The 24,503-nt window shown below is 40.0% G+C and overlaps 1 protein-coding gene across 1 annotated transcript in view; it reads right to left on the bottom strand.

Moving 5' to 3' along the window:
• Positions 1-24,503, bottom strand: part of MTM1 (Myotubularin-like phosphatases II superfamily) — a 354,976-nt gene that overhangs the window by 207,670 nt on the left and 122,803 nt on the right. Inside the window, exons 6-10 of the mRNA XM_089383937.1 lie at positions 9,484-9,533; positions 8,938-9,227; positions 8,723-8,796; positions 8,470-8,533; positions 8,178-8,243 (exon numbers count right to left, since the gene is read on the bottom strand). Of these exons, the coding sequence (XP_089240063.1) occupies positions 8,178-8,243; positions 8,470-8,533; positions 8,723-8,796; positions 8,938-9,227; positions 9,484-9,533 (544 nt within the window). The remainder of the gene's footprint in view (positions 1-8,177; positions 8,244-8,469; positions 8,534-8,722; positions 8,797-8,937; positions 9,228-9,483; positions 9,534-24,503) is intronic.

Below are 24,503 nucleotides of genomic sequence, written 5' to 3'. Positions count from 1 at the left end.
CCCATTCACAGCCATCTCGCTGCTCTTTTTTCGACTCCTCTGAGTCTCTCTACTTCCCTCTTGGAAGTCCTTTGTTCGACTCCTGCTAAGTCTCTCAACTTCCCGTTTAGAAGTTCTCGGTTCGACTCCCTCTGAGTCTTGATTTCCCTTCTGCAAATCCCTTTGCCAATGTCAAGTTGCCCCACTCCGATCATCTGTGCAACTGCACCATTGATCCAGATTCCTTGGCTAGAAATCCGCCTCAGCAGCAACTCCCTCCACCTTGGTCTTGCCTTGTTAAACATTGTTTTGACTACAGTACCCCACCCTCTTCGCTTTGCAAATTACCCATAGCCTCCTATACCCCGGCAACTGAAGGATTGAGCCACTTGGCTCTATGCAATCCTGGCACCGGCAAATCAACTCACTCAGCCAACTACATCAGCCCTTTTGGCCTCTGCGTGGCTCTGTGTAAGCCTGATTCTGCCTCCCTTAGCCTCTACGCTGCCTTTCTCTGGCCCAGAATGATGACACAGTCCCTCTGCATCACTCCTTCCTCTCTCGCCTTTTGCAAGGATCAGTTGTGTCACTCGGGCAGCTGAATCTGCTGCAAATGCTCTGCTCGGCTGATGCCTTCAGTTATCCTGTGATCTGCAACCATGCTCTGATACCATGTTGGAATTTCTAAGTTTAACCCGTTAGAAATTCTTCCTATACTATTTGGTTTATTTCTTCCTACTTGTTTAATTACTTAACAAGTTATTTACCATGTAAATACTGAAAATAAGCACAAGTATAGTATCGACATCTACAAATCATCAACTGAAAGAAAACAAGCACACAAGTGACACCGTTATTTTTGGACCAATGTCCCCGGAAAAACCCAATGCAGGAAAACCGGTACAGCGATTCAAAGGGTTATATTATTATGCAGTTTATCAGAGTACAACTGGGTGCCTAAACCGACTCACCCGACAGAGAAAATACATGTCAGCAATACCTCTATATCTGGAAACAGGTATTCAGAAATCCTGTCCCGCAAAACCCTCTCTGACACAAATGAAGCTTAGCGTTGGCCCTCCTAGCCTCTACTTCAGTCTCCTGTTGATCTGCGTCAGCCCCCTGCTGACCTGCGTCAGCCCCGAGGACTCTCTGTGTCAGCCCTCTGAGGCACTGCGCAGTCTCTAGAAGTCTCTGCGTCACTCCCTCTGCCCTCTGCGTGGATGACATAGCCTCTATGGGCTCTGCGCTGCCTCTGTTGGGCTCTACGTTGCCTGGAATGATTGCTGCTCTAGCTCTCTCCGCTTCTATGCTGGTCTCCCAGTACTATCCCTGCCTCTCTGCCTCGTACTCACTGCCCCTCGCTGCTGATCACTAATTCAACTTTGCTTAGCAACCTCGCTCTAGCAAAATGAATGACTGATCACTCTGGTGTGTTCTCCAACTGACCCTAAAGCCTCTTATACTTTTCTCGTTGGTCCATCAACAGCCGAGATTAAATCTCTAATCAACAGCTAAGATTAGATTTGGCTTGATCCATGACTTTTGGAACCTTCTAACCTAGTTTAATATTAATACCCATTAATATTTTATTTTTCCTAAGTTTAGACCTAAGAACTCCATTAAAAATATTAATTATTTTAATATCTCCCAAACCGGTTAGAATCTACCCAAACCATTTCTGGGTCTTGGATATCTCATGTGCTTTAGCCTCTCCACCAATTTTCATGGCTAGAGCACATATGATGCTACCCCAAATTAACACAATAGTGATGAGCGGGGGAGTGCAAACATGACTCCTTAAGGCCAAAAGTGTAAGGACAAAAACACATAATAGCAACACTAAAAGAAAATATACAAGACATTATTGTTGATCTTTGTATCTCGGGAAAGTACTTGACACTATTTTAATCTTTGTATCTCAAGAAGGTACTTCTACACAGGCCTAAGTGTCTAGGCATACAGAAGTCGCCCAAAGCCTCCTTAGGATACTTGCTTAAGTATTGAGTAAGTTGTTATTGTAACTTAGCCTAAGTTTAATTTAGGAAATGGACATAATTAATATGTTGGCTATTGAACAAAATAAACTTAGGAAAAGTTAAGTATTTACTTTAGTGATCATGCTTTAATGTCAATTGTTGATCTCAAGTGAGGCGAGATCCAACCTTGGCCATCCATCACTTTGGAGATTAGGGTTAGGAATTTAGCTCAATGAAAAGTTATAAAAGAAAGGCTAAGAAGAGGAGAAAGAGACACCATACAGCAACACAAGCCATTGAGAAAGAGGTTTTTCGAGTAAGGAGTGAGATACTCAAGTGTGACAGGTTCAAGGAAGGTGCAGGGATACAACATTAGAGATCTAGATCAACCAAGCAGATCAAGAACAAATCTAGGGCTTGATCAGCTAGATCATATCCAAAGTATATTGTAAATGTATTTTCCTTAGTTGGACCATTATCCTAAGACAGGAGCCCAAGTAGGTTCAAATCATTATTTAATGAAACATTATTGATTGGGTAAAATTTGTATGAGTCACATGTGATTGAGATTGGTTGTGTAATCGTGCTTCTGTTGAATGATTGTTTTAAGAACCTTGTTGTGTTTTTATTTAGTAGATATATGATAAATCTACTAGGAACTAATTGTCAGGTGCTAGGCTCATAATTTAACAACTATCCACCAATACAATATAAGAGAGACCTGCTATACTCACAATGAAAGCAAAAAAAAAGACGCAAGAGAGGAATAGGGAGAAGACGCAACCTCAGGGATTGTAAAGAATCAGGATATCATATGGAAAGAAACTCTAGACCCCACGTTAACCACATAGATGAGTCCCATGCACTATCAAAGGATATCCTCAAGAGAATATTTGCACTGAATGGGCATGTTTGTGTAGTCCTAGGAGAAAGCTTGCAGCAATCAAATGAAACTCTCCTAATATTCGAGATTGCTCGGATTGTTACTGCAAAAGCTAGCACAGTAGTGCTCAGTGACACCAAATTCCCAGCGACAATGGGATCCGCCACCACTATCATCTTAGTAGTGAATTCCCTACTGTTTTGTGGGAAAATGTTATCCCCACAACGGAGGCTTCCATGACAAGACTTAGAGGTTAGATGACCAAAGGATCCTAAATCAAATGGTTCTCTAATGATCTTTCAAATTTTTACACCCCGAAATGATCTTCAATCAAGTATGGCTCCAAGTCGGATGAAGTAATGAGGTCAAAGAATTTCTGACTCGGGTTAGAGTTTGTTTAAGGCCTCAAAATGCCTCCGAAAGGTTTCAGACCCCAATTCTCCAAACTGGGATCCATTGGTAAATGAAGTAATGAGGTCAAAGAATTGCTAACTCAAGTTAGAGATTGTTTAAGGCCTCAAAATGCCTCTGAAAGGTTTCAAACCCCAATTCTCCAAACTAGGATCCATTGGTAAATGACCCTGCAAGTTGATCCCTCCAATTTTTCCACTTTGAAAGCATCAAGATAGATCACAAATAATATAATGATCCAATCCAAACCAATGCTCCACAACCATCAAATACTCAAGCAAGGAGTGATCCACAAGGCAAGAACATGTGAGAAGACCACCAAGCAACAAGCACAATCATCTAACCGAGGAGAAGTGAGACTCCACAAGCCAAAAACCTCCAAGGAACCAGCACCAAATCTTCATCAATGTAATGAAAATTACAAAGTGGAAGCTCATCTAACATGAGATGTCACACCTTCATCATTACCATCATAATTTTGTCCACAATTACTTTAATAGTATTGCATGGAGACACCTCATAATATGTCACTTGCTAATCAAAATGTGCATTATCTAAAGTACCTTAAAAGACGTCTCATCACGAACGCTTTTATATGCAAATACTTTCCCACAATTGATTGTTCTATCTTTTCTATTCAATAAACTCTTAATGTCTTCAATGGTCATTACATCATCCTCGTATATCATTGTTGCTACAACCTTCCTATTGTCCATTCATTTAATTTGGGTAGCAACCAATCTACCATTTGTTAAAAGATAATATAATTTCCATTTTTTATCTTCATTCATGTTGCAGATTTCCTTGGCCTCCTCAGACGTCTGTTTCTTCATAGCCAACCTCCTTGTTGTCGCGCAGATTGTCACGACAACGCTCGGACCGGAGGCTGTCACCCTGATCCCCGATCCGTCCGTTTAAGCCGTCTCCCGAGGCTAAGGGGGGTAGACCCTATGGGACAAAGTATGACCAACTGTGGACCAGTTGGGTTGGGAGACACAGCAAGGCAATACTAGTACTTGATTGATTTTAGGAGTTAATGTACCAGTGCCTTATGGAGTTAATGATTAAATAATTGTTTATCAAATGCTGCAGAAATATGAACTTTGTAATTCCACCATTAACAATCATTTATCAAATAACCCAAGCAATGCAAGATATCCAGTAAATTCACAATGTTTTAACGATGATCCAGCAATTAAACTTCAAGAACAATTAAATGCTTTAAATGATCATAAAATTTAAATGTTGACCAGTTACCACTTCCACATAGCTAACTTCAAATGAACATTAAGTGCGTTTAGCTATAGAGAAATGGAACATAGAGACACCAAATATGAGATTTTCAATTTTTTGTTAAGCTTTTTCAAAAGATTTTTTAATTTTTATATTTTTATATAAATTAAACAAAATTAAACTAAACTAAACTACATGGAACTCAAAAATTATTAAAATTAAATCCTAAAAACAAAATATCAACCCATTAAAATCTAAAAATTAAAATTTTTTATGATTTTTTATTTTTATATATTTTTTTTATTTTTTTATGATTTTAAAATTTTTTAAACAAAACTAACTAAATTAAAAATAAAGATTAAACTAAACTAAAAGATAAACTAAAAACAAGGCTTAATTTTAATTCTAAATCTAACTTTATAAAATTTAAAACTAAACAACAAAAAGGGAAATCGAATTTTTTTTTTTTTTAATATGAAGCTAAACTAAACAAAATCTAAAATTAAATTAAAGTCAAACCTAGCCTAAAACAACATACACATATATCACAATAAGAAAAAATAAAACTAAACTACAAACCTACGCTATTTATAAAATACAAGTGAAATGTAAAAAAATATCGAAGTATTGTTAGTTGTTTGTCGTGTATGTGTAGGTTTATATTTGACGGTGACAGAGAGCAGCAATGGTAGATTATGTGTTGAGGGAGATTGCGCTTGGAGAGGAAGGAAGGGACCGAACTGCGGGCTGAGGACGTTGGAGAACAGCGAAGGAGAAATGAGTTGGCCGCAAGTGGAAAACGCAGGAAGCAGATGAGGAGCGGACAGACGCAGGCAGAGAGGGCTCGATGGACTGCGTGAGGGTTACGTGCAGGTCCAGAATGGAGCAGAAAGTGACTGCGTGGGGCAAGCTAAACGTTTGGAGCAATGGCAGCAGCGCGAATACTGCGTGGGTATGGCAGCGTGTGAGGATTTGGATACGCAAATGAGAAGAAAAGGATGCGTGCAACGAGTTTGCAACTACGTGCAGGCAGAGGAGGATGCACGGAATGAGGGTTTGGACGAAGGATGGCCATGGGTATGGCCCAGGTTTGAGAGAGAAATAGCTGAGGCAGCAATGGGCTACGTGGAAGATGCTGAGGGAAGGCTGGATTGAGTCAAGCGGATTTGAGGGGCTGCGTGAGAATGGAGAGAGAAAACGCGTATTGCTGCTGACTGCAGGTTTGCATGAAAAGAATACGTGTAGGTCCAAGGTCAGTGCAAGTCCAAGGTCCAAGGCAGTGATACTGGCAAGGGTTTAAAAAAAAAATCGAAAATTTCTGTCAAAATGAAATCCCAGGCAGCAAACAGATAGCCTGAAAAAACCCTCGAACCTGCAAATTCTCCAGTAAATTTTAAATTGCCCTGCATTCAGAGTTGTCTAATGAAAACCCCGAAAAAAATTTAAGATCTATACTTGCAACCTGCAATGGCAAAAAAAGAACACCAAGAAGTAAAATGTGAAAGAAACAAACCTAAAAACCCTAAAACCAGTTAAAAGAAATTTACAATATTTACAGATTTTCGACTCTTAAGCAGCCAGATTTGTTAATAATCCACAGTAATATTTTCAGAATTTTAAATTTTAGATAAAGTGCTTCAGAAAACCCTTCATGTATCTGCAAAAAAAAATTCTAATGATAAGCCCGAGATTAAAACTAGCTAGGCTCTTTCAGAAAACGCAATCTGGGATTTGGCTGGTTCAACCGAGAACTTCCCTAACGCCCGGTAAACTCAGAACTAAGATTTCCTGCACAGCTTAAAATCAACCATTAACATAGAGGGAGAAAACAATAGTGAAATCCAGATCAAATGGAGATACCTGCCATTATATTTCAGAATCTAAACTATCATTCAAACCCCAGAGATCAGACAAGATACCTGTGCCTGAATCAATCTTCATCAAGCTATTATCAATGGCTGAAAATAAAATTACGCAGAAAAATAAATCATCTTACAGCACTTTCAGAAGAGTAACACCAGCAAGATTTCAACCCCAAAGTCTTTCTTTATTGCACCAAAAAAAAAATGGCTACAAGAGAGCTTTCTTTAGCACCAGACTCTCAGATCCAATCTGATCTCAAATGACCCCTGACACCCTATTTAAAAGAAAATTTCCCAACGGCTAGTTCGAGTGATCCATGTCAAAATGATCTCGACCGTCCATGACGATCAAAATCCCTTTTAATCTCATCCGTCGAATTTTTAAATGCATTTTAATATATTAAAAAATTAAAATTCTGCATTTATTTACTCAAAACTTTGACTTATTATTATTTTATTATTTTATATTATTTTTCAAATTTTTTTATTTATTTTTTATTTATTTTATTTTTTAAATTTTATTTTATTTTATTTTATTTTTATTTTTATTTTTGAGTCTATTTTTTTAATTTTATTATTTTATTATTATTTTATTTTTTTTTTTTATCCTCGAACTCAGCCTTTGGAGAAATCACCTAGGACCTAGGACTTAGGACTTATGAGGGGATTAATCATTTTCTAACCCTCAAGACACTTTACATCATGACTTTTACAATTTTACATCTCAAGGGGGAAATCCCATTTGACATAGACCCTGATAGACCACCCAGTTCTGCGACCAAATATAATCTAGCAAATCAAGCAATTTGAAATAATCTAACCAAATAGTTAGAATTATTTCCAAATTACTTTTACATAGACCGAAGCACACTAGGATTCCCCTAAGATTCCAATGACAAAATTCATTCCAGCTTTGGGGTTAGGCTGAAGGAAAACTCTGCCGATCATGGATCGGTGAGACAAAAAACCTTCCGGAACGTAAATTATCACTAGAAAATTAGGTCCACCTAGGCAATTTACATTCATGACTCAGATATGCTAAGATTATTTACAATTTACACATGCAGACTGGGTTTACAACATAACATGATCGGGTTGATGATGACAATCGAATGGCACGGACATGTCGATCCAGCTCTGTCCCTTTTGCGAAAAAGGGGATGTACTGCTATGGGTAGTTGACACGTAGCAGTCAACACTCCTCATACCTGCCACTTCTTTAGTGTAAACTAAAAACTCGATTTCCTCCTCTGGTAGGCCTTGCAGAATAAAAATGTCGTTCCTTGGCCTCTGATTTTCCCAATGTTGCTCTGAACCAAGATATACTCATAAATCCCATTGACTTTCTTTTTAATTACCATGGACATTAATACTATATTTTCCATAGCATAAATCCAATCTATAAAACAGATATCTCCCATTCCATAGATCTTTTAAATCTTCAAAGTGCATTTTTGCATTATGCATTTCACATTTGTAAATCTATTTGCCACTCAAAACATGAAGCTTTTTTCTTCTTTCTCGTACAAGTAATATGTTTGAGAAAGTAGCCATAAATTCACAAAGAAAACATTTAAAGAATACTCAAAGCTACGGACTAAAATCACATCAACTGTGCAGGAAAACTTCAATTTTTACAGTAGCAAAGATGCAAAGAAATATACAATGGTGAAGACATAAAAAATGAAGGTATACAGCATGAGTTTAAAAGCACCATCAAAGTACGTCAGTTGAATACTATTCACATTATTTTTGTCAAATAAAGAAAGCCTTTCAGGAAAAGGACATGATGTTCACAAACAATAAAAGCATTTTGGGAAACAACTATACCTGCGTTGACCCTTGTTGCCTGAAGGTCGAGAGCAGAGTGCTGCAACAAGTTTTTCATCAGCATTGCTGCCAACAAATTGCACAGAGATAATTATTAGAAATAACTTGTAGTACATACCCACATTCAACCTATAACACAGCATACAAAACTTCAAACATTCGAGCACCCAAGCTGCAATTTAAAAATTGTCACCACCACTTCATCTACTACTAGATCTTCAAGGCATGCACCCAAAAAATACAGACCATCAAAAGTAGAGGGAAATATGAAAGAGATAAGAATTGATCTCACCTCCTGGTATTCATCATAATCCCAACCAACGGTTGTGAGGACCGTGCCAGTACAGCTCCATTTTCTGAAACATGGCACACATATGCATAATCTTTAAAAGCTTGTGGAACAAAGCAATACAACAGACAAAAAGACTCCTTTTCTCACATCAGTAAAGAATCATGTTTCAGCATTCTCTTGTGTGATATATTTTCCTTTTGATATAGAAAATACTCAATAGCAATCTTCTTTTGAAAGACATACATTCACATACCAGGATGGCACCATGTAATAACAGGTAATCTTCCCCGTGCACGAAAAGTTGCAGCTTGTAGCACCTCATCATCACTACAGAAACCACACAAGAAAAACCCTTTGGATTCACTTAATATTAGGCCTACCCTAATTGCTGAAATAAGTGTAGAGTCAAATAGAATTCTACATATGCTGAAATGCTTCTATACAGATGCAGTTGAAACCATACCATACCTGATACTTAAAGGTGCTATAAATAGAGATGGGTATGTTGGGCACACTGTATAGTTGGAATTCACATCTGTTATTCTCCACCATTTGTTTGATGCCAGCAAGTTCTTGTCCTTCTGAAAGCTACTTATCCTCCTCAGATTGTCCTTACCAAGAATCCTAAGATACTCTTGATGTAACCTTATCCTTGGGTCAGAATTTTTGAACTTGGAAGACCCACAGGCAAACACATAAAGATCCCACAGTCTTGACGGCCTCAAACGCCTCGTCAGTTCATCAAAAATTATTCTCCTCTGCACAAAGTATCCACATTCATTTTTTAAATATTGAAATGGTAAAAAACAAACAAACATTCAATTTAGTTCAAAAAAATATCATTGTTTAGTAGGAAAGCACATATTTGATTAAACACGATGATAAAATAAAACAATCGGAGAAACATGGCATCATTTGAAAAAAAACACCAGCACAATGAACCCAACATTGAGATTTGTATTCAAATGCTATGCAAAACAAGCTTCAAAATAACTCAACTATGACATAGCCAACCTGTCTAGTTCGTGGACGAAAACCAAAGAGAATAATCCGCATGTCCTTGCCTGATGAGAATTTGAAGTAAATTAATTTTATAAAATAAAATGAAATGCAACTAATTTAATTCTTAGAACAAATACGATTAAGTGCAACACATAAATACAATTAATGCCTGAACCCCTTTAAACTGAAACATCAGAATTATATGAGAAATAAAACCAGATATTTAATAATTAATTTAGTTCTTCTAGAGGAGAAAAGCTTGAGGGGTTGTCGAGCATCTTTTTTCTTGCTGTAAGAGTTCTTGTACTGCATTTATTAGTTGCCCCTTCTTATTAAATTAACTTGTGTTTGAAACTGCACTTCTAATGACCAGGTCTTTGAGATTACAGAGTGGCTAAATTGGACCCCGAGAACAGACCACTAGATCTAAATTCTGTGTCTCTTGAAAAAGTGAATAACACCACCTCTATAGACACCCACGAAATTCATCCGCAACATGTATCGCTAGGTATTGACCCATCTCTTCAACCCATAGTTTTAAACTCAGACTTCGACTCGGCCACCTTTCAACTCGGACTGAGAGAGACTCGGACTCAATGTCTCAGTTTTCAAAAAAAGGCATAAAATAATCAAATTTATTGAAAACAAAGTACTTTTAACATTCCAAACTATTAGACACAAAATATGCAAAGTTTGTTCATCCATATAGCATGTAAGGGTGAATATATCAAAATGGCACCAAGTGTAATACATATCAGCAACAAAATACATAATTATGAGACTCTAAATGGCCTCTAGATTACAAAAACCATGCTACAAGCTATTGGCCTACTAAAAATAACTGATCAAGATGATCACACATCCAACTCATCACCAGATTCACCACTACTACAAATCAGATGATCAGCAGGAGCTACAAAAAATCATCTGGCTCAGAGTCTTTAGACTCATAAGGGACATCATCTTCAACTTCAGTGGTTGTAAGTAGTAGGGCTAGCAGAAGCACGAGTTGGTCGAACTGCACAACTAGTGTTTGCATATGCCATGGTTAGTACTTCACTTCCTTCAGCTCCTAGTCCAACTTCCCTCCACACGCACTCCAAGGGATCAATATCAAAATCAGCATCAAACTCTGTTGGCTGAGTCACCTCTTAGTCGGAGGTTATACCGTACAAAGGCAAGATCATTTAACAGTTTCTGTTCCAAACATTTTCTCTTCTTCTTGTGAATCCACTCAAAAACAGACCAATTGCACTCACACCCAAAAGCACTACAAGCTTGGCTGAGGACTCTAACTACAAACTTTTGCAATTGAGGGCAGTGGTTACCAAATGATTACCACCAAAGTGTTGCAAAGATAAACGCTGAAGTTAACACTATTCAACAAATTAGAATGTGAGTTTGTGTAAGAAAAACAAGTATTTACAATTTGAATTTAAACAATTCAACTAATAAAAGCTTTGGAATTGCTTTGGTCCACATTTGACCTCACACCCAAAAGCACTACAAGCTTGGCTGAGGACTCTAACTACAAACTTTTGCAATTGAGGACAGTGGTTACCAAATGATTACCACCAAAGTGTTGCAAAGATAAACGCCGAAGTTAGCACTATTCAACAAATTAGAATGTGAGTTTGTGTAAGAAAAACAAGTATTTACAATTTGAATTTAAACAATTCAACTAATAAAAGCTTTGGAATTGCTTTGGTCCACATCTCTTGCAACCATTGCTAGATTTTTGCCAGAGGTACTTGTGGCCCTAGTGAAAACGTTGATATATCAATGCATTTCAAGCTGCGTAGACTCGTCCAGGACCATGCACTCCAAGCACTCGCACAACCCATCTTTAACCTCCCCAATATTATGTTCCCCATACCAAGCTTTGTAATATTACTTTGGTTTCAAAAAATACCTAGCTACATGTTAGAAAATGGAAAGCGGTAGCTTATTAATCTTATTTTCCTTTAACCTTGATATTTGCTTGTGAATCTTATCTAACTTTTTTATGTTCTTTAGTTAGATATTTTCATCAAACAATATCAAGAACAGTAACAACAATAAAGGACACATATGTTAGGCTCTCAGTGAGGGCAAAACCTCTCCAAGGGAAAAACCCAGAAACTCTTCTCTTCTTAGATTCTATTTCAAATAAGATACAAAGACCCAAAGCCTAGACCAAGTCCTTCTCCTAGTACCAAGGCAGCCCTTCTCAAGTTCTTCCCTAATGTTGCACCAACCAACTTCAATACTGCAACTTCGATTTGCCAGCTTCAATACTGCAACTCGACCTGCAACTTCGACCCTACAATTTGATATATCAATGCATTTCAAGTTGCGTAGACTCATCAAGGACCATGCACTCCAAGCACTCGCACAACCCATCTTTAACCTCCCCAATATGATGTTCTCCATACCAAGATTTGTAATAATACTTTGGTTTCAAAAAATACCTAGCTACATGATAGAAAATGGAAAGCGACAGCTTATTAATCTTATTTTCCTTTAACCTTGATATTTGTTTGTGAATCTTATTTAACTTCTTTATGTTCTTTAGTTAGATCTTTTCATCAAACAATATCAAGAACAGTAACAACAATAAAGGACACATATGTTAGGCTCTCAACCAGTAAACCCCTCCAAGGGGAAAACCCGAAAACTCTTCTCTTCTTAGATTCTGCTTCAAATGAGATACAAATACCCAAACCCTAGACCAAGTCCTTCTCCTGGTACCAAGTTAGCCCTTCCTCAAGTCCTTCCCTGATTCTGCACCAACCAGCGTCAATACTGCAACTTCGACCTGCCAGCTTCAATACTACAACTCGACCTGCAATTTCAGTGTTGCAGCTTCCTCTGGAAACTCTAATCCAACCTCCTCTTGAGACCTTCCTAGAGCAAGACAGCGCTCCCAAGGTCAATGAGGTCAATATAAGGTTTTCTTCCTTCCAGCTACAAGGTTTTGTACTTCGTCCTAGTGCAACTCAGACCTGTGATTTCGACCTCCCTTTGCAACACCAAAAACCCTAGAACTTTGCCAGTGTGAGAGAGATAGAGCCCAAAACCAAGAAATTTCGTCCTTCTTTCTTCTTTTAGACCATCGCTCTTCTTCTTCTAGCTTTCCAGCTACAGATCAAACTCTTTCCTGATAGATCAAACTTGTGGAGTGAGTGTGTCCAAAAGAGGTTGAACTGCTTCTTTATATAGCCTTCTCCAGGGATTGAATTCCCTCCTTTAGGCCGACTTGATGTTCCTAGGGTTGACTTGTACTTTGGAGCTTCCAAGACTTTCTAGACTCAAAAATAATTCTTTTTACAAATATATTTTGCCCAAAAGAGTCTTATAAACATGATGTTGACTCCTTTGACTCAAGACAATAAATCCTAAGACCTAACAAACCCTAGAAGCATGAAGAACATGCTTTTACCTAGAAGACCATCAATAATGAGCATGAAACCCATGCTTTAATAATAATAACTTTTTATTTTCTTTTCTTGTTTGTTACATAAGATACATATTGAAATGAGTACAACAATTATGAAGACCAAAACTAGTTACATTTCTCAACACTCCCTCTTAACTAGGGAGGTATTCATAATTGTACAACCAGTACAACATCATATCTCAAACTGAAGAGTTCTCACAAGAAGAGTTGGATTGATAAGCCATATTGTAAGCATCATCATCATGACCAACACTGTCCCTAAGGCCTAACTAGACAAAGCTCTACTTTAATCAAGAGCATTATACTAGGAGGCATTATGTGTGATACCACACTACCTCTACAAGGTGCATACCCAATCCGGATGTCTACAATGTATGTCCTGTTACCCACCACTTCGTGGGTGATATCCCCAGGAGAAATTTTTCTCCATGGTTAACCTCAGTCGGCAGCCTCCTACAAGCTCATTGTGCCATTTCTATGCCATCTGAGCCAGCCATGTGGTCCCTCACCCACCTGTATTCCTCGTATGTTTGAAGGTGGGCCTCCCAAATCTAAAGATATGTCTTATCATTTGGTAATTGAGTATTGGGTTTCCTTATCATGGATACTTTTGGGTATGGATTGATGGTGGGATTTGGCGGAAAGGGTGGGCATAGTTTGTGCTCTTGTCCCCTTATCTTTTTTGGATATTACCCTTGGATCTTAGTCCCATGGGATCTCCTTTATTGACCATTTGGTTCTAGGGTGGTACTACTTGGGAAACCCTGACTTTGGGTGCGTGGTCCCGCTCCTTTATCTGCATATATTACTCCATTTCCACTCCTTATACCCCATTCATCATTCCTCCCACCTGGGTCCACATTTCCATTTTGGGTCCACATAGGGCCAACGTCCCTATCCCTTTGCCCCCACCTTGGGTCAGGGCTAGAATGATGCCCTGGAGGTTGAAGCAGCTAAAAGGAAAATAAAAAAGCACAATTGGCCACATTTAACAGTATATTGTACCACAAAATGCAAAATGCAAAAGATGGTCGGGACAAAAATAATTAGCACGTGGGCAAAAGCCAATACAAGAGCTCTACCCCATCCATGGCCATCACCCTGGTTCCATAGGCCCTAGATGAGCCTCCTTTATCATTCAAGAACCCATAATTGTCCCAACCCCTAGAGAGCAATGAACCGCCCTACCTAAAAGCCGGTAATCATTGCTATATCTTACACATCATGCTCTTGCCCTTTGAGCCCCGAGCAGTTAATGAAAAAAAATTCATAAAAGGCAAAAGGCATATAAAGAAGGGTGGAAAAATCAAGGTCGGGGCACCTCATGTACCACGATTGCTCCCTCCTACACATTACATACCTAGGTGTGGGCTTCCCCTTATCCAGCTACCCCTATGCCCCAATATGTGGCACAGGGTTGCCCCTCTCATTCCCTATTCCACTCCACTTATCACTTGCCACCCCCATTAGAGGGATGTGACTTGGACATACTATCCCCTTTAAGGGTTGAAACCGCCTAATATGGTACTTGGTTAACCCCCTTTGGAGCTTGGAGACACTAGCACATCCCAAAGCCCACTACGAAAGGGCATGCCATTATGAAGTGCCCACTTTGTTAACCATGATTTGTAAACTCTTTTACCCGATTATTTTAATGACTAGTTGTACTGGAAGCATAAGGGACATATTGGATCTTATGCAGGATTACAGGCGGTTTCCATTTGGGTTTGGTCTCCCTATACGGGATCCTAACCCCAGAGGTTTACATTGGCACATATAGGGTGTGCATAGAGAGCCATTGGCCTCCACAGCAGCAAACAGCACTCCACAGATCTTCATCGATGCTCAGAGACTACTAGCGATCCACTTTTGGGATGATGGTGATATGCTTGGTAAATTATGCCCAGCATGCCCCCACAGGAACCCCACACTCTTGGCAGGTGTCCTAGGGCTTGTACAATGTCATGGCAGCATTCATTCCACCACTCAGACCCTTGCAGAGGATTTATAGGCATCTCTGATTCATATGGAGACCCATGGGGTCATTTATGTGCCCTCAGACCCACTAGGAGCAACACAGGTCTGCTACTTGAAGAACAAGGGGACACCCCCTTGTCCATCATATTCCAAGGAATTTATTCGTCAGTATGGCATTTCAGGACATTATTAGGCCATTGGAGGACCCCACGACATGTACATATTATTATTTGGCCCCTTGTGAAGTTTATTTTTACATTTGTGAGCTAGTTTGGTGGGCTTGTCACCAATAGGGGTTTTATTTGCACATTTCTTTATCACTAGGGGCTAATTTAAGCCCATAGGCTAATCTGAACTGCTTAGGAGGCTATATATTGATGTTATATACATTCATTTGGATCATCACTTGACTTGGGATCTCACTAATCATAGAGAACATCGCATTTTTTCCTTGGCAGATATTTTTTGGAGATGGATGCATTTTGACGTATGGATTCAATTTTTCTTGTCTTGGAGCTTTGTCCTGCAAACGAAATGCTAGTTGGATATATTCTATAATGTTGTAAGTAAATTTTGACGTTGTTATTCTTGTTGCTGCATACTGCTAAAATTAGGGCTAGTTGTTGCATAATTGAAATGTGGAATTAAGCATGTTTTAGCTAATTTAATATATGGGCCAATGTTATATAACTGAAATGTCCTAGAGATTATTGAAGAAATTTCAACCCCCACTCCGGTTATCAGTTTTCCTTATCACTCCATGCATTTAGTTTTAATTCTAAGCATGATAAAAATTCTAAAATCTGGAAATAACAATAACTTTTTGAAAACACAAATTTAGAGATTTCACAACTGCTGAAATTGCAGAAATAAAAAACAGCAAAATTATGACAGCCACACATAGAAAATAACACAGTGATTTTTGGTCAATGTGACCCTAGAAAAACCCCCTACAAGTCTTGGGGAAACCCAGTTTGAGAGCTCTTCTTTATTTTTGAAAATGCTTTTACAGAGAAACTGAAATACACAATAAAAATTCCAGCAACCACAAATTACAACTTATCTTGATTTCTATGCTTGAACTCCACCTCAAAAATCGTGTCAATCAGCAAACAGCCAAAACAGAAATTTTTACAGCAATGAAACAGCATTAAATTTGTACAGAGGGCGTCGAAAAACATGCCCAAAACTTACTGCCCCTCTTCCTCGATTTCTATGCCTTTCTCCTGCTATACAGTTTTTCCTTGGGATGCGTGCCAATAAATGTTGCTGCCCAGATTTGCTGAAATGTCTTCTTGTTGCTCTCCTTCACTTCCTCACTGCTCAGAAATTTTCCCCTTGCTCTCTCTTCTCTTTCTCTCAAATGTTCATGAAAAAATGAATTGATCTTTTCCTCTTCTCTTCTCCTTTTATTCTCTAAATGACCCTTTGGGTTACCCTAAATTCTAATGGCTAAGATTCATTTAGATCTAGGGATGAGAATAAATGTGCATTTAATTCTCACTTTCTATTTTTTAACTCACCCACTTAAATAAAGACCCACTTAGCCTTTTATTTCCATAGTCACTTTTTCACTTTCTAATTCTTCATTCACTTTAATAAAGTCACCTTTAAATTAGAATGTAACTTTACCACTTATAAAGTCACTTTTAAATTAGAATGTAACTTCACCACTTATAAAGTCACTTTTAAATTAAATTGACTTGACCACATATAAAGTCACTTTAGGAGAAAAGTAACCACATATAAAGTCACTTTAGGAGAAAAGTAAAAAATAAATTTGGACACTTTTTCCCTAGGCCAAAAGATCAAAGCCTAAGGGAACCACTTGTCCTCTGATACCCAAATTTTAACACTCCCTCTTACTGAGGAAAGTGTTCCTCACCACTCCCATCTTGTTTCTGAAGTAGACATGCTTGCCCCGTGGTAAGGCTTTGGTGAAAATTTCCGCTACCTGCTCATTTGTGGAAATGTACTCAAGCTTGACAGCTCCCTTTTGGACATAGTCTCTAATGAAGTGATACTTGATCTCAATATGCTTTGACATGTCATGAAAAACTGGATTCTCCATGAGTTTTATGCAACTTTAATTATCACAATAAATTACTGAAGGTCTCAATGCCTAACCAAATAGACCAAACAACATCTTGCGAAGCCATATGGCCTCACAACTAGCCAAACTAGTAGCCATATACTCTGCCTCAGCTAAACTCAATGCAACTGACTGTTGTTTCCCGCTGATCCACGACACAACTGCCGAACCCAACCCAAAACAACACCCGGAAGTACTCTTCCTATCTGAAGCACAACCTGCCGAATCTAAATCCGTGTACCATGCCAGTTTCACTCCATCACCTTGTCTATAATCCAGACCAAAATCCACAGTCCCCTGCAAGTAACGAAGAATGTGTTTTGCAGCCACGCAGTGGACTCTCCTGGGCTCACTCCTGAACTGACTCATAGTGTTAACCGCAAAAAATATATCTCGTCGAGTGTTGACCAAATACATCAAACAACCAATCAACTATCTGTATAGAGTAGGATCCACCAACTCGGAATTAGAAGCGTGAAGCTTCTTCCAGTTAGTGATCATAGGTGTAGACATGGGTTTGCAGTCCTCCATGTGAAATCTGCTAAGAATATCCACAATGTACTTCCCTTGTCCCAGGAAGAAATGCCCCTCCTCCTGCAACACCTCCAATCCCAGAAAATAATGCATCAAGCCAATATCCTTCATCTCAAACTCTGAAACAAGATCTCTCTTGCAGCCCTCAATGAGTCTCTCTGCACCAGTGATGATCAAATCATCAACCTACAACACCAGAATGAGAGGCTCCTCACCCACCACAATGAAGTATAGGTTCAGATCAGCCTCACTCTTTGTGAAACCCAACTGCTGCAAGTATGTATCAATCCTAGAGTACCAAGCTCTAGGAGCTTGCTTCAGGACATAGAGTGCTTTTTTCAATCTGCATAAATGGGACTCCTTCCCATGCACCTCAAAGCCCTGCGATTGCTCAATATAAACCTCCTCCTGAATGAAGCCATTGAGAAATGTGGTCTTCACATCCATCTGATGGATCTTCCAACCCATCTCTGCTGCAATTGATATAATGGAGCGAATAGATGTATACCGAGCTATGAGAGCGAAGGTCTCCTCATAGTCAACTCCCTCTACCTGTGAGAACCCTCTCGCCACAAATCGAGCTTTGAACTTCTCGATGCTGCCATCTACAACATGCTTTACCTTATAGAGCCATCTGGAAGTAACAACTGATTTACCTTCAGGCCTCGGCACTACCTCCCAAACATCGTTCTTCATTATAGAAGAATACTCCTCCATCATGGCCTCTCTCCAAACCTACTGGTTCGCTACCTCCTCATAACTAGAAGGCTCAGAGTCAACAATGCTTGTTACCAATGCCATGTAACTACATAACCACTCAGGTGGTTTACTCTCTCTAACCTGTCTCTTTGGCCAAGCAACTGATGTGGCATCGCGCAAGGTATCTTGAAGCCACTTGGGCTTCCTCTTCCCTGACCATACTTTTCTCGCCGAAGTGAAAGAATCCTCATCATCATTAGAAGCCTGAACTCCTAAAGGCTTGCCAACTGACCTCATGCCTGAATCTGTGCCTGTAGATGTTGAAGCACCGTGCGAACTGTCCATTAGTGGACTACCCAGTGAACTGCTCTGCAGACTGCCTTGCATGCTGCCCGAAGAACCACCCACTTGACTCTGAGAGCCACTACTCACTAATGGACCCGACACTGTAATCGATGTACCCCCTGATCCCTGACCACTGGATCCCTGTGACTGACTCAGCTACTCCTGAGGGTCTAGTGACTCTGGATACTCTAACTCCCTTGACCTCCTGGAAGCTCTCTCCTCATCGAACTTCACATCCCGCTTGACAATGACTTTCCTCTGCGCAGGAATATAAATCCAATAAGCTTTCGAGGTCTCGCTACAACCCACAAAGATGCCCTTGTCTGCAGTGGGCTCTAGCTTGGTCCTGTTCTCCTTGGGGACATAGGAATATGTAAGGCACCCAAAGATACGAAAGTGCCCAACATCAGGCTTCTTCCCAGAAAAAGCCTCCTCCAGAGTCACATTCCCCAAGGCAGAAGTACACAGCAGTGTTGCAGGCCTCTGCCCAGAAAAAATAAAGGTAACCCCTGATCATGAAGCATGGCTTTGGGAGCCCCTGCAATGGATCTGTTCTTCCTCTCTGCAACCCCATTCTGCTGGGGTTAGTAAGGAACTGCGAACTCCCTCCTAATGCCTGCCTCAACACAAAAATCAACAAACTCACCAAGGGTATACTCCCCTCCATTGTCCGACCTGAGGACCTTGATCTTCCTACCTGTCTGTGTCTCCACAACAGCTTTGAACTCTTGAAACCGCTTGAAGACCTCACTCTTGGTCTTCAAGAAATAAATTCAGGTCTTCCTGGAGTGGTCATCAAAGAATAAAACATAGTACTCGTAGCCACTCAATGATACATGAGACATCCGACCACTCACATCGGTATGAATCAAGTCAAGGATCCCGGTCGCTCTGCTGTCACCGCTGGGAAAAGGGGATCTGGAAAACTTCCCCATAGCACATCCTTTGCATACATCAAGGTGATCAGAACTAAAAGCCGGCACACCAATGGTGATCTCCTGCAATGTACTCAAGGCCCCATGATACATGTGCTCCATCCTGCGGTGCCAAATCTCACACAACTCTGAACTGCTAGATCTGTTGTCCGTCTTGTCTCGAGTGCTACTACTCAACGCCACCAGGGGCTGGAATGAGAACTTGTACACCTTGGCATGGCGCAAACCAATCTCTCTAGCTGAAGAAGCTGGAGTTCCCTTAGGATATATAAGCACCTACCCTCTCCTGAACAACACATCATACCCTCTATCCTCAAGTGCTGAGACGGATATCAGGTTCTTCTTCATTCCAGGCACATATAGAACATCTGACACTTTCAAGGGAGGTTTGGGTCCCCTATCAAATGTCAATGTCCCCACACCAACTGCTCTAACAATGTTGTCATCACCAAGTACTACCTCCATATCAATATCACCCTCTGAAAGCTCTGAGAAGTACTCTCTGACTCCTGTCATGTGGCGGGAAGCGCCACTGTCAACATACCAAATGCTAGAAGATGCTCTGCTAGTAGCGGGGAATGCACACTCCCTCTGAACCTGTATGGCAGGTGATCCTGCACTAGTGGCCTCACAAGCTATGAACCCAAACTCTCGATCAAATCTCTCTGAGAAGCTCTCTATCTCTACAGAAGTTGCCATGGGTTTGTCTTTCCCTTTCTTGTTCTTCTTCTCCGGACACACAACAGCATAGTGTCCCAACTTTTGACAATTCCAACATTTGACTTTGGAATAGTCCTTCTCCTTGTTCTGCTGCTTGCCTTTACCTTTGCTTTTGCCTCCACTATTGGAAGCTTGCTTCTTTGCTCTGCCCTTCTTGCCTCTTGCTAACAATGCCACATTTTCATCCTCCTCCACCTGTTTGGCTGCCCCAAGATGGTTCTTTCTAATCTCAATTTGAATGCAATCATCCCCCAACCTCTCCCAATTGGGAAGGTTTTCCCGTGCAATAATGCCATCCACAAAATTCTCCCAAGCCTTGGAAAGACCATTCAAAGCAATCATCACCAACTCAGTGGGTGCAATGATCTCACCTACAGCTGCCAATTCATCTCTCGCTGAAGTGATCTTTGTGAGGTGTGATGTAGCACTGTCAGTCTTAGCCATTTTAATGGCCTTCAGTTTCTCCTTTAGGACCATTTTTTTGTTTTCATTTGAGCTCTGGTAAACACTGGTCAAGGTTGTCCACATCTCATGTGCATAAGTTTTTCCTCTCACATGACGAATGACATGGTCTTTGATTCCTTCTAGAATCAATCTTTTTGCCTTAGCATTCTTTTTGTTAAACTCTGCCAACTGTACAGGATTAGCAGGTACTACTATTGGGTTCTATGTGGTATTTACCATAATGCCCCAGACTTCTGCTTCCCCAAAGATGCTTTGGATTCTCTCCTTCCATGCACTATAGTTGTTCTGCCCATCCAACCTGTCTTCAACTGTCAAACCCAAAGACATGTTTCACTGTCCTACCAAACTAAAATTTTCAAATTTGTGGTAAAGGTTTATGTTTTCTGTGTAAAAATCAGCTTGCTGCAATTTTCACTTTGTTGTCCCAAACTGCACTTTTTAGCCAACTAAGCTCCGATACCATGAAGAAATTTCAACCCCCACTCCGGTTATCAGTTTTCCTTATCACTCCATGCATTTAGTTTTTAACCCAAGCATGATAAAAATTCTAAAATCTGGAAATGACAATAATTTTCTGAAAACACAAATTTAGAGATTTCACAACTACTGAAATTGCAGAAATAAAACACAGCAAAATTATGACAGCCACACACAGAAAATAACACAGTGATTTTTTGTCAATGTGACCCTGGAAAAAACCCCCTACAACTCTTGGGGAAAACCAGATTGAGAGCTCTTCTTTATTTTTGAAAATGCTTTTACAGAGAAACTGGAATACACAATAAAAATTCCAGCAACCACAAATTACAACTTATCTCGATTTTTGTGCTTGAACTCCACCTCGAAAATCGTGCCAATCAGCAAACAGTCAAAACAGAAATTTTTACAGCGATAAAACAGAATTAAATGTTGTACAGCCAGCGACGAAAAACATGCCCAAAACTTGCTGCCCCTCTTCCTCGATTTCTGTGCCTTTCTCCTGTTGTATGGTTTTTCCTTGGGATGCATGCAATGTTTTAAAACTCCGACTCGGCCGAGGGTCGACTCCGACTCCAACTCCGACTCGGTATCAACTCAGTCAGCTTGATTTCAATGACTCAGTCGTTGTAAAAAATACATTAAATATTTATTTTTTTATAAAAAACATAATTTTAAAGATTTTCATTCATGTTTCCAAACACACAGCATTAGAATATAGATAGAAGACAACATATGATCAAAGTAGGCTCATGAATATATCCATTATATAAAAATGGCACCCAGTGCACTATCCAATACATACATGATGATGATATAGAGATCAAAACAAAAACACATAACCAAGGAGGCTAGAAATGGCATTATCCTCCAAAGTAGATTGTAAGTCATCAAGGAACTAATACAAGGGTCCAATAGTGTTCCTCACTCCAAGAAAGTCCCAAAGTGCATGTGTACATCTTCAAAAAGTGCATCCTCCTCCACCATGATGTCATCTAGGAGAGACCCTATGTCACCCTTTTCAAGCATGTGAGTGACATGGCACCCCTAAGGGTAAGCATTAGCATCAAAGAGAGATGTGCTAGCCCTCCTAAGTCATCTCAATGATAACCATCCTCATCTGTGCTTTGGAAGAAGGCACCATCCACCAAAATAGGGTCAAGTCCAACCAGGGGGCATCTTCAGTCCACTTGAGCATATCATCAAATAGTCCAACGTCCAAGCTTTTAAGTTTAGTGTTTTATCATTTGGAGGCTCATCAAGGGGTGTAGCATCACGTGGAATCAACTCAAGGCTCGATGCTCATCTTTGGAGGGCCAAATTTGGGGCCACAAAGTTAGGTTTTCTTTAAGAAAGGGGCAAAGAACCTATTAGAAGGTTTTGAAGAAGAATGAAGCTATCTCTTAAGGAATCTCTACTACATATGTGATACGACCTAAACAAACCTCTCAAGATCAAGCAAGATAAACTTATTTAGGGACAAAAAACCATTAAAGTATCATTGTGAAAACCTTGGAGTCCCCCAAAAGCAAAAAAATTTTAAAAAATCGTTGTTTTTTAATTCACGGGCAGCTGTCATCCAACTCGGCCGAGTAGGCTCGGACTCAGCAGAGCCGGCCGGGTTATTACCGAGCCGGCCGAGTTCTTAAACAACTCGGCCAGCTCGGTAATAACCCGACCAGTCGAACCGGTTCACTGCTCGAGTCGACCCAGTGAGGCCTTGACTCAGACCAACTCGGCCGAATCGGTTCCGAGCCGGCCGAATCTTAAAACACATGCCAATAAATGTTGCTGCCCAGATTTGTTGAAATGTCTTCTTGCTGCTCTCCTTCACTTCCTCACTGCTCAGAAATTTTCTCCTTGCTCTCTCTTCTCTTTCTCTCAAATGCTCATGAAAGAATGAATTGATCTTTTCCTCTTCTCTTCTCATTTTATTCTCTAAATGACCTTTTGGGTTACCCTAAGATCTAATGGTTGAGATTCATTTACATCTAGGGATGAGAATAAATGTGCATTTAATTCTCACTTTCTATTTTTTAACTCACCCACTTAAATAAAGACCCACTTAGCCTTTTATTTCCATAGTCACTTTTTCACTTTCTAATTCTTCATTCACTTTAATAAAGTCACCTTTAAATTAGAATGTAACCTTACCACTTATAAAGTCACTTTTAAATTAGAATGTAACTTTACCACTTATAAAGTCACTTTTAAATTAACTTGACTTGACCACTTATAAAGTCACTTTAGGAGAAAAGTAAAAAATAAATTTGGACACTTTTCCCTAGGCCAAAGATCAAAGCCTTAGGGAACCACTTGTCCTCTGTTACCCAAATTTTAATAATTATTTGTGTCGATAAGCTTGCATCATTTGCTTTGAAATATAAATGCTTGAAGGTCACTTTTCTTTTCTTCCTCTCAACATTGGATGAAGCGGACTTTCCGAGCCTCCTTGATCAAGAAACGAAGTTCTTACTCATCATCATCCTTGACTCCATATCCCCAAGTGAATTAGGCACTGATCCCTAAAAAGGGTGGTCATCTCCTTCACCTTTTTCAACTTTTACCATTTTTCCCAGGTCTAGCCCTCAAAGGTCACCTAGGGCATCAATTTCTCGGGAATTGACCCAAGGGAAAACTTCGATCTCCTACAGGCTATTGCGTTGGTGGGCCCCCTCCCTCTCCTCCAAATTTAAGGCAATTCTAACGATGGAATCTCCGAGAATCCCAAGATCTAGCTCTAGGACCGAAGTTTGTCTAGGCATCCCCGAGGCTAGACCTCAACAGGATCAATTCAACATTTTGAAGTAAATATTCTTGTTTGGTCCTTTCCTCTCACCTTGTCCAGGATAGGAACATCATTGGTTGCTACATTCCATCCCCGAGCCTAGGTTGGGTCCACTTGGCCCCGTGTGGTCCCACTTCTCAATAAAAATTGTTTGTCTACCATTTAAGAATCCAAGTTTCGCAAGGATTATAGAGATTGAGAACCTCGTCTATAAGCCTATTCCTTCTCCCTCAACCCTCCAATCCTCACCCCTTACCCCTGGAAGATCAAGTCCCTTGCTTAAAGAGCAAGCAAGTTCCATTCTTCACTCCATCCTTGGGAAAGGGTTTTCAAGGTCACTTTCCACCTATCCATTGACATATACTGCACATGTGATCCCTACACTACCGAGACTCCTCCCATCAGTGAATGTCTATAAAGAGCAAGGAGACTTAGTTGTGGTGACAATGGGCTAAGCCTCCATTGTTGCCCTTAACCTAGCAGTTGTCCTCTTAGGAACCCCTTTTAGGTCCCCTGCTGGTTTGAGAGGTAACATGTCCTTTTAGGACTACTCTTATCTTG

This window comes from Pinus tabuliformis, chromosome Q (genome assembly GCF_031772625.1).
Source record: "Pinus tabuliformis cultivar Carrire ecotype Pingquan chromosome Q, CPIR1, whole genome shotgun sequence".
Taxonomy (NCBI): Eukaryota; Viridiplantae; Streptophyta; class Pinopsida; order Pinales; family Pinaceae; genus Pinus; species Pinus tabuliformis.
Note: the sequence above shows the minus strand (reverse complement) of the source record. Positions and strands in the feature narration are given on the sequence as shown.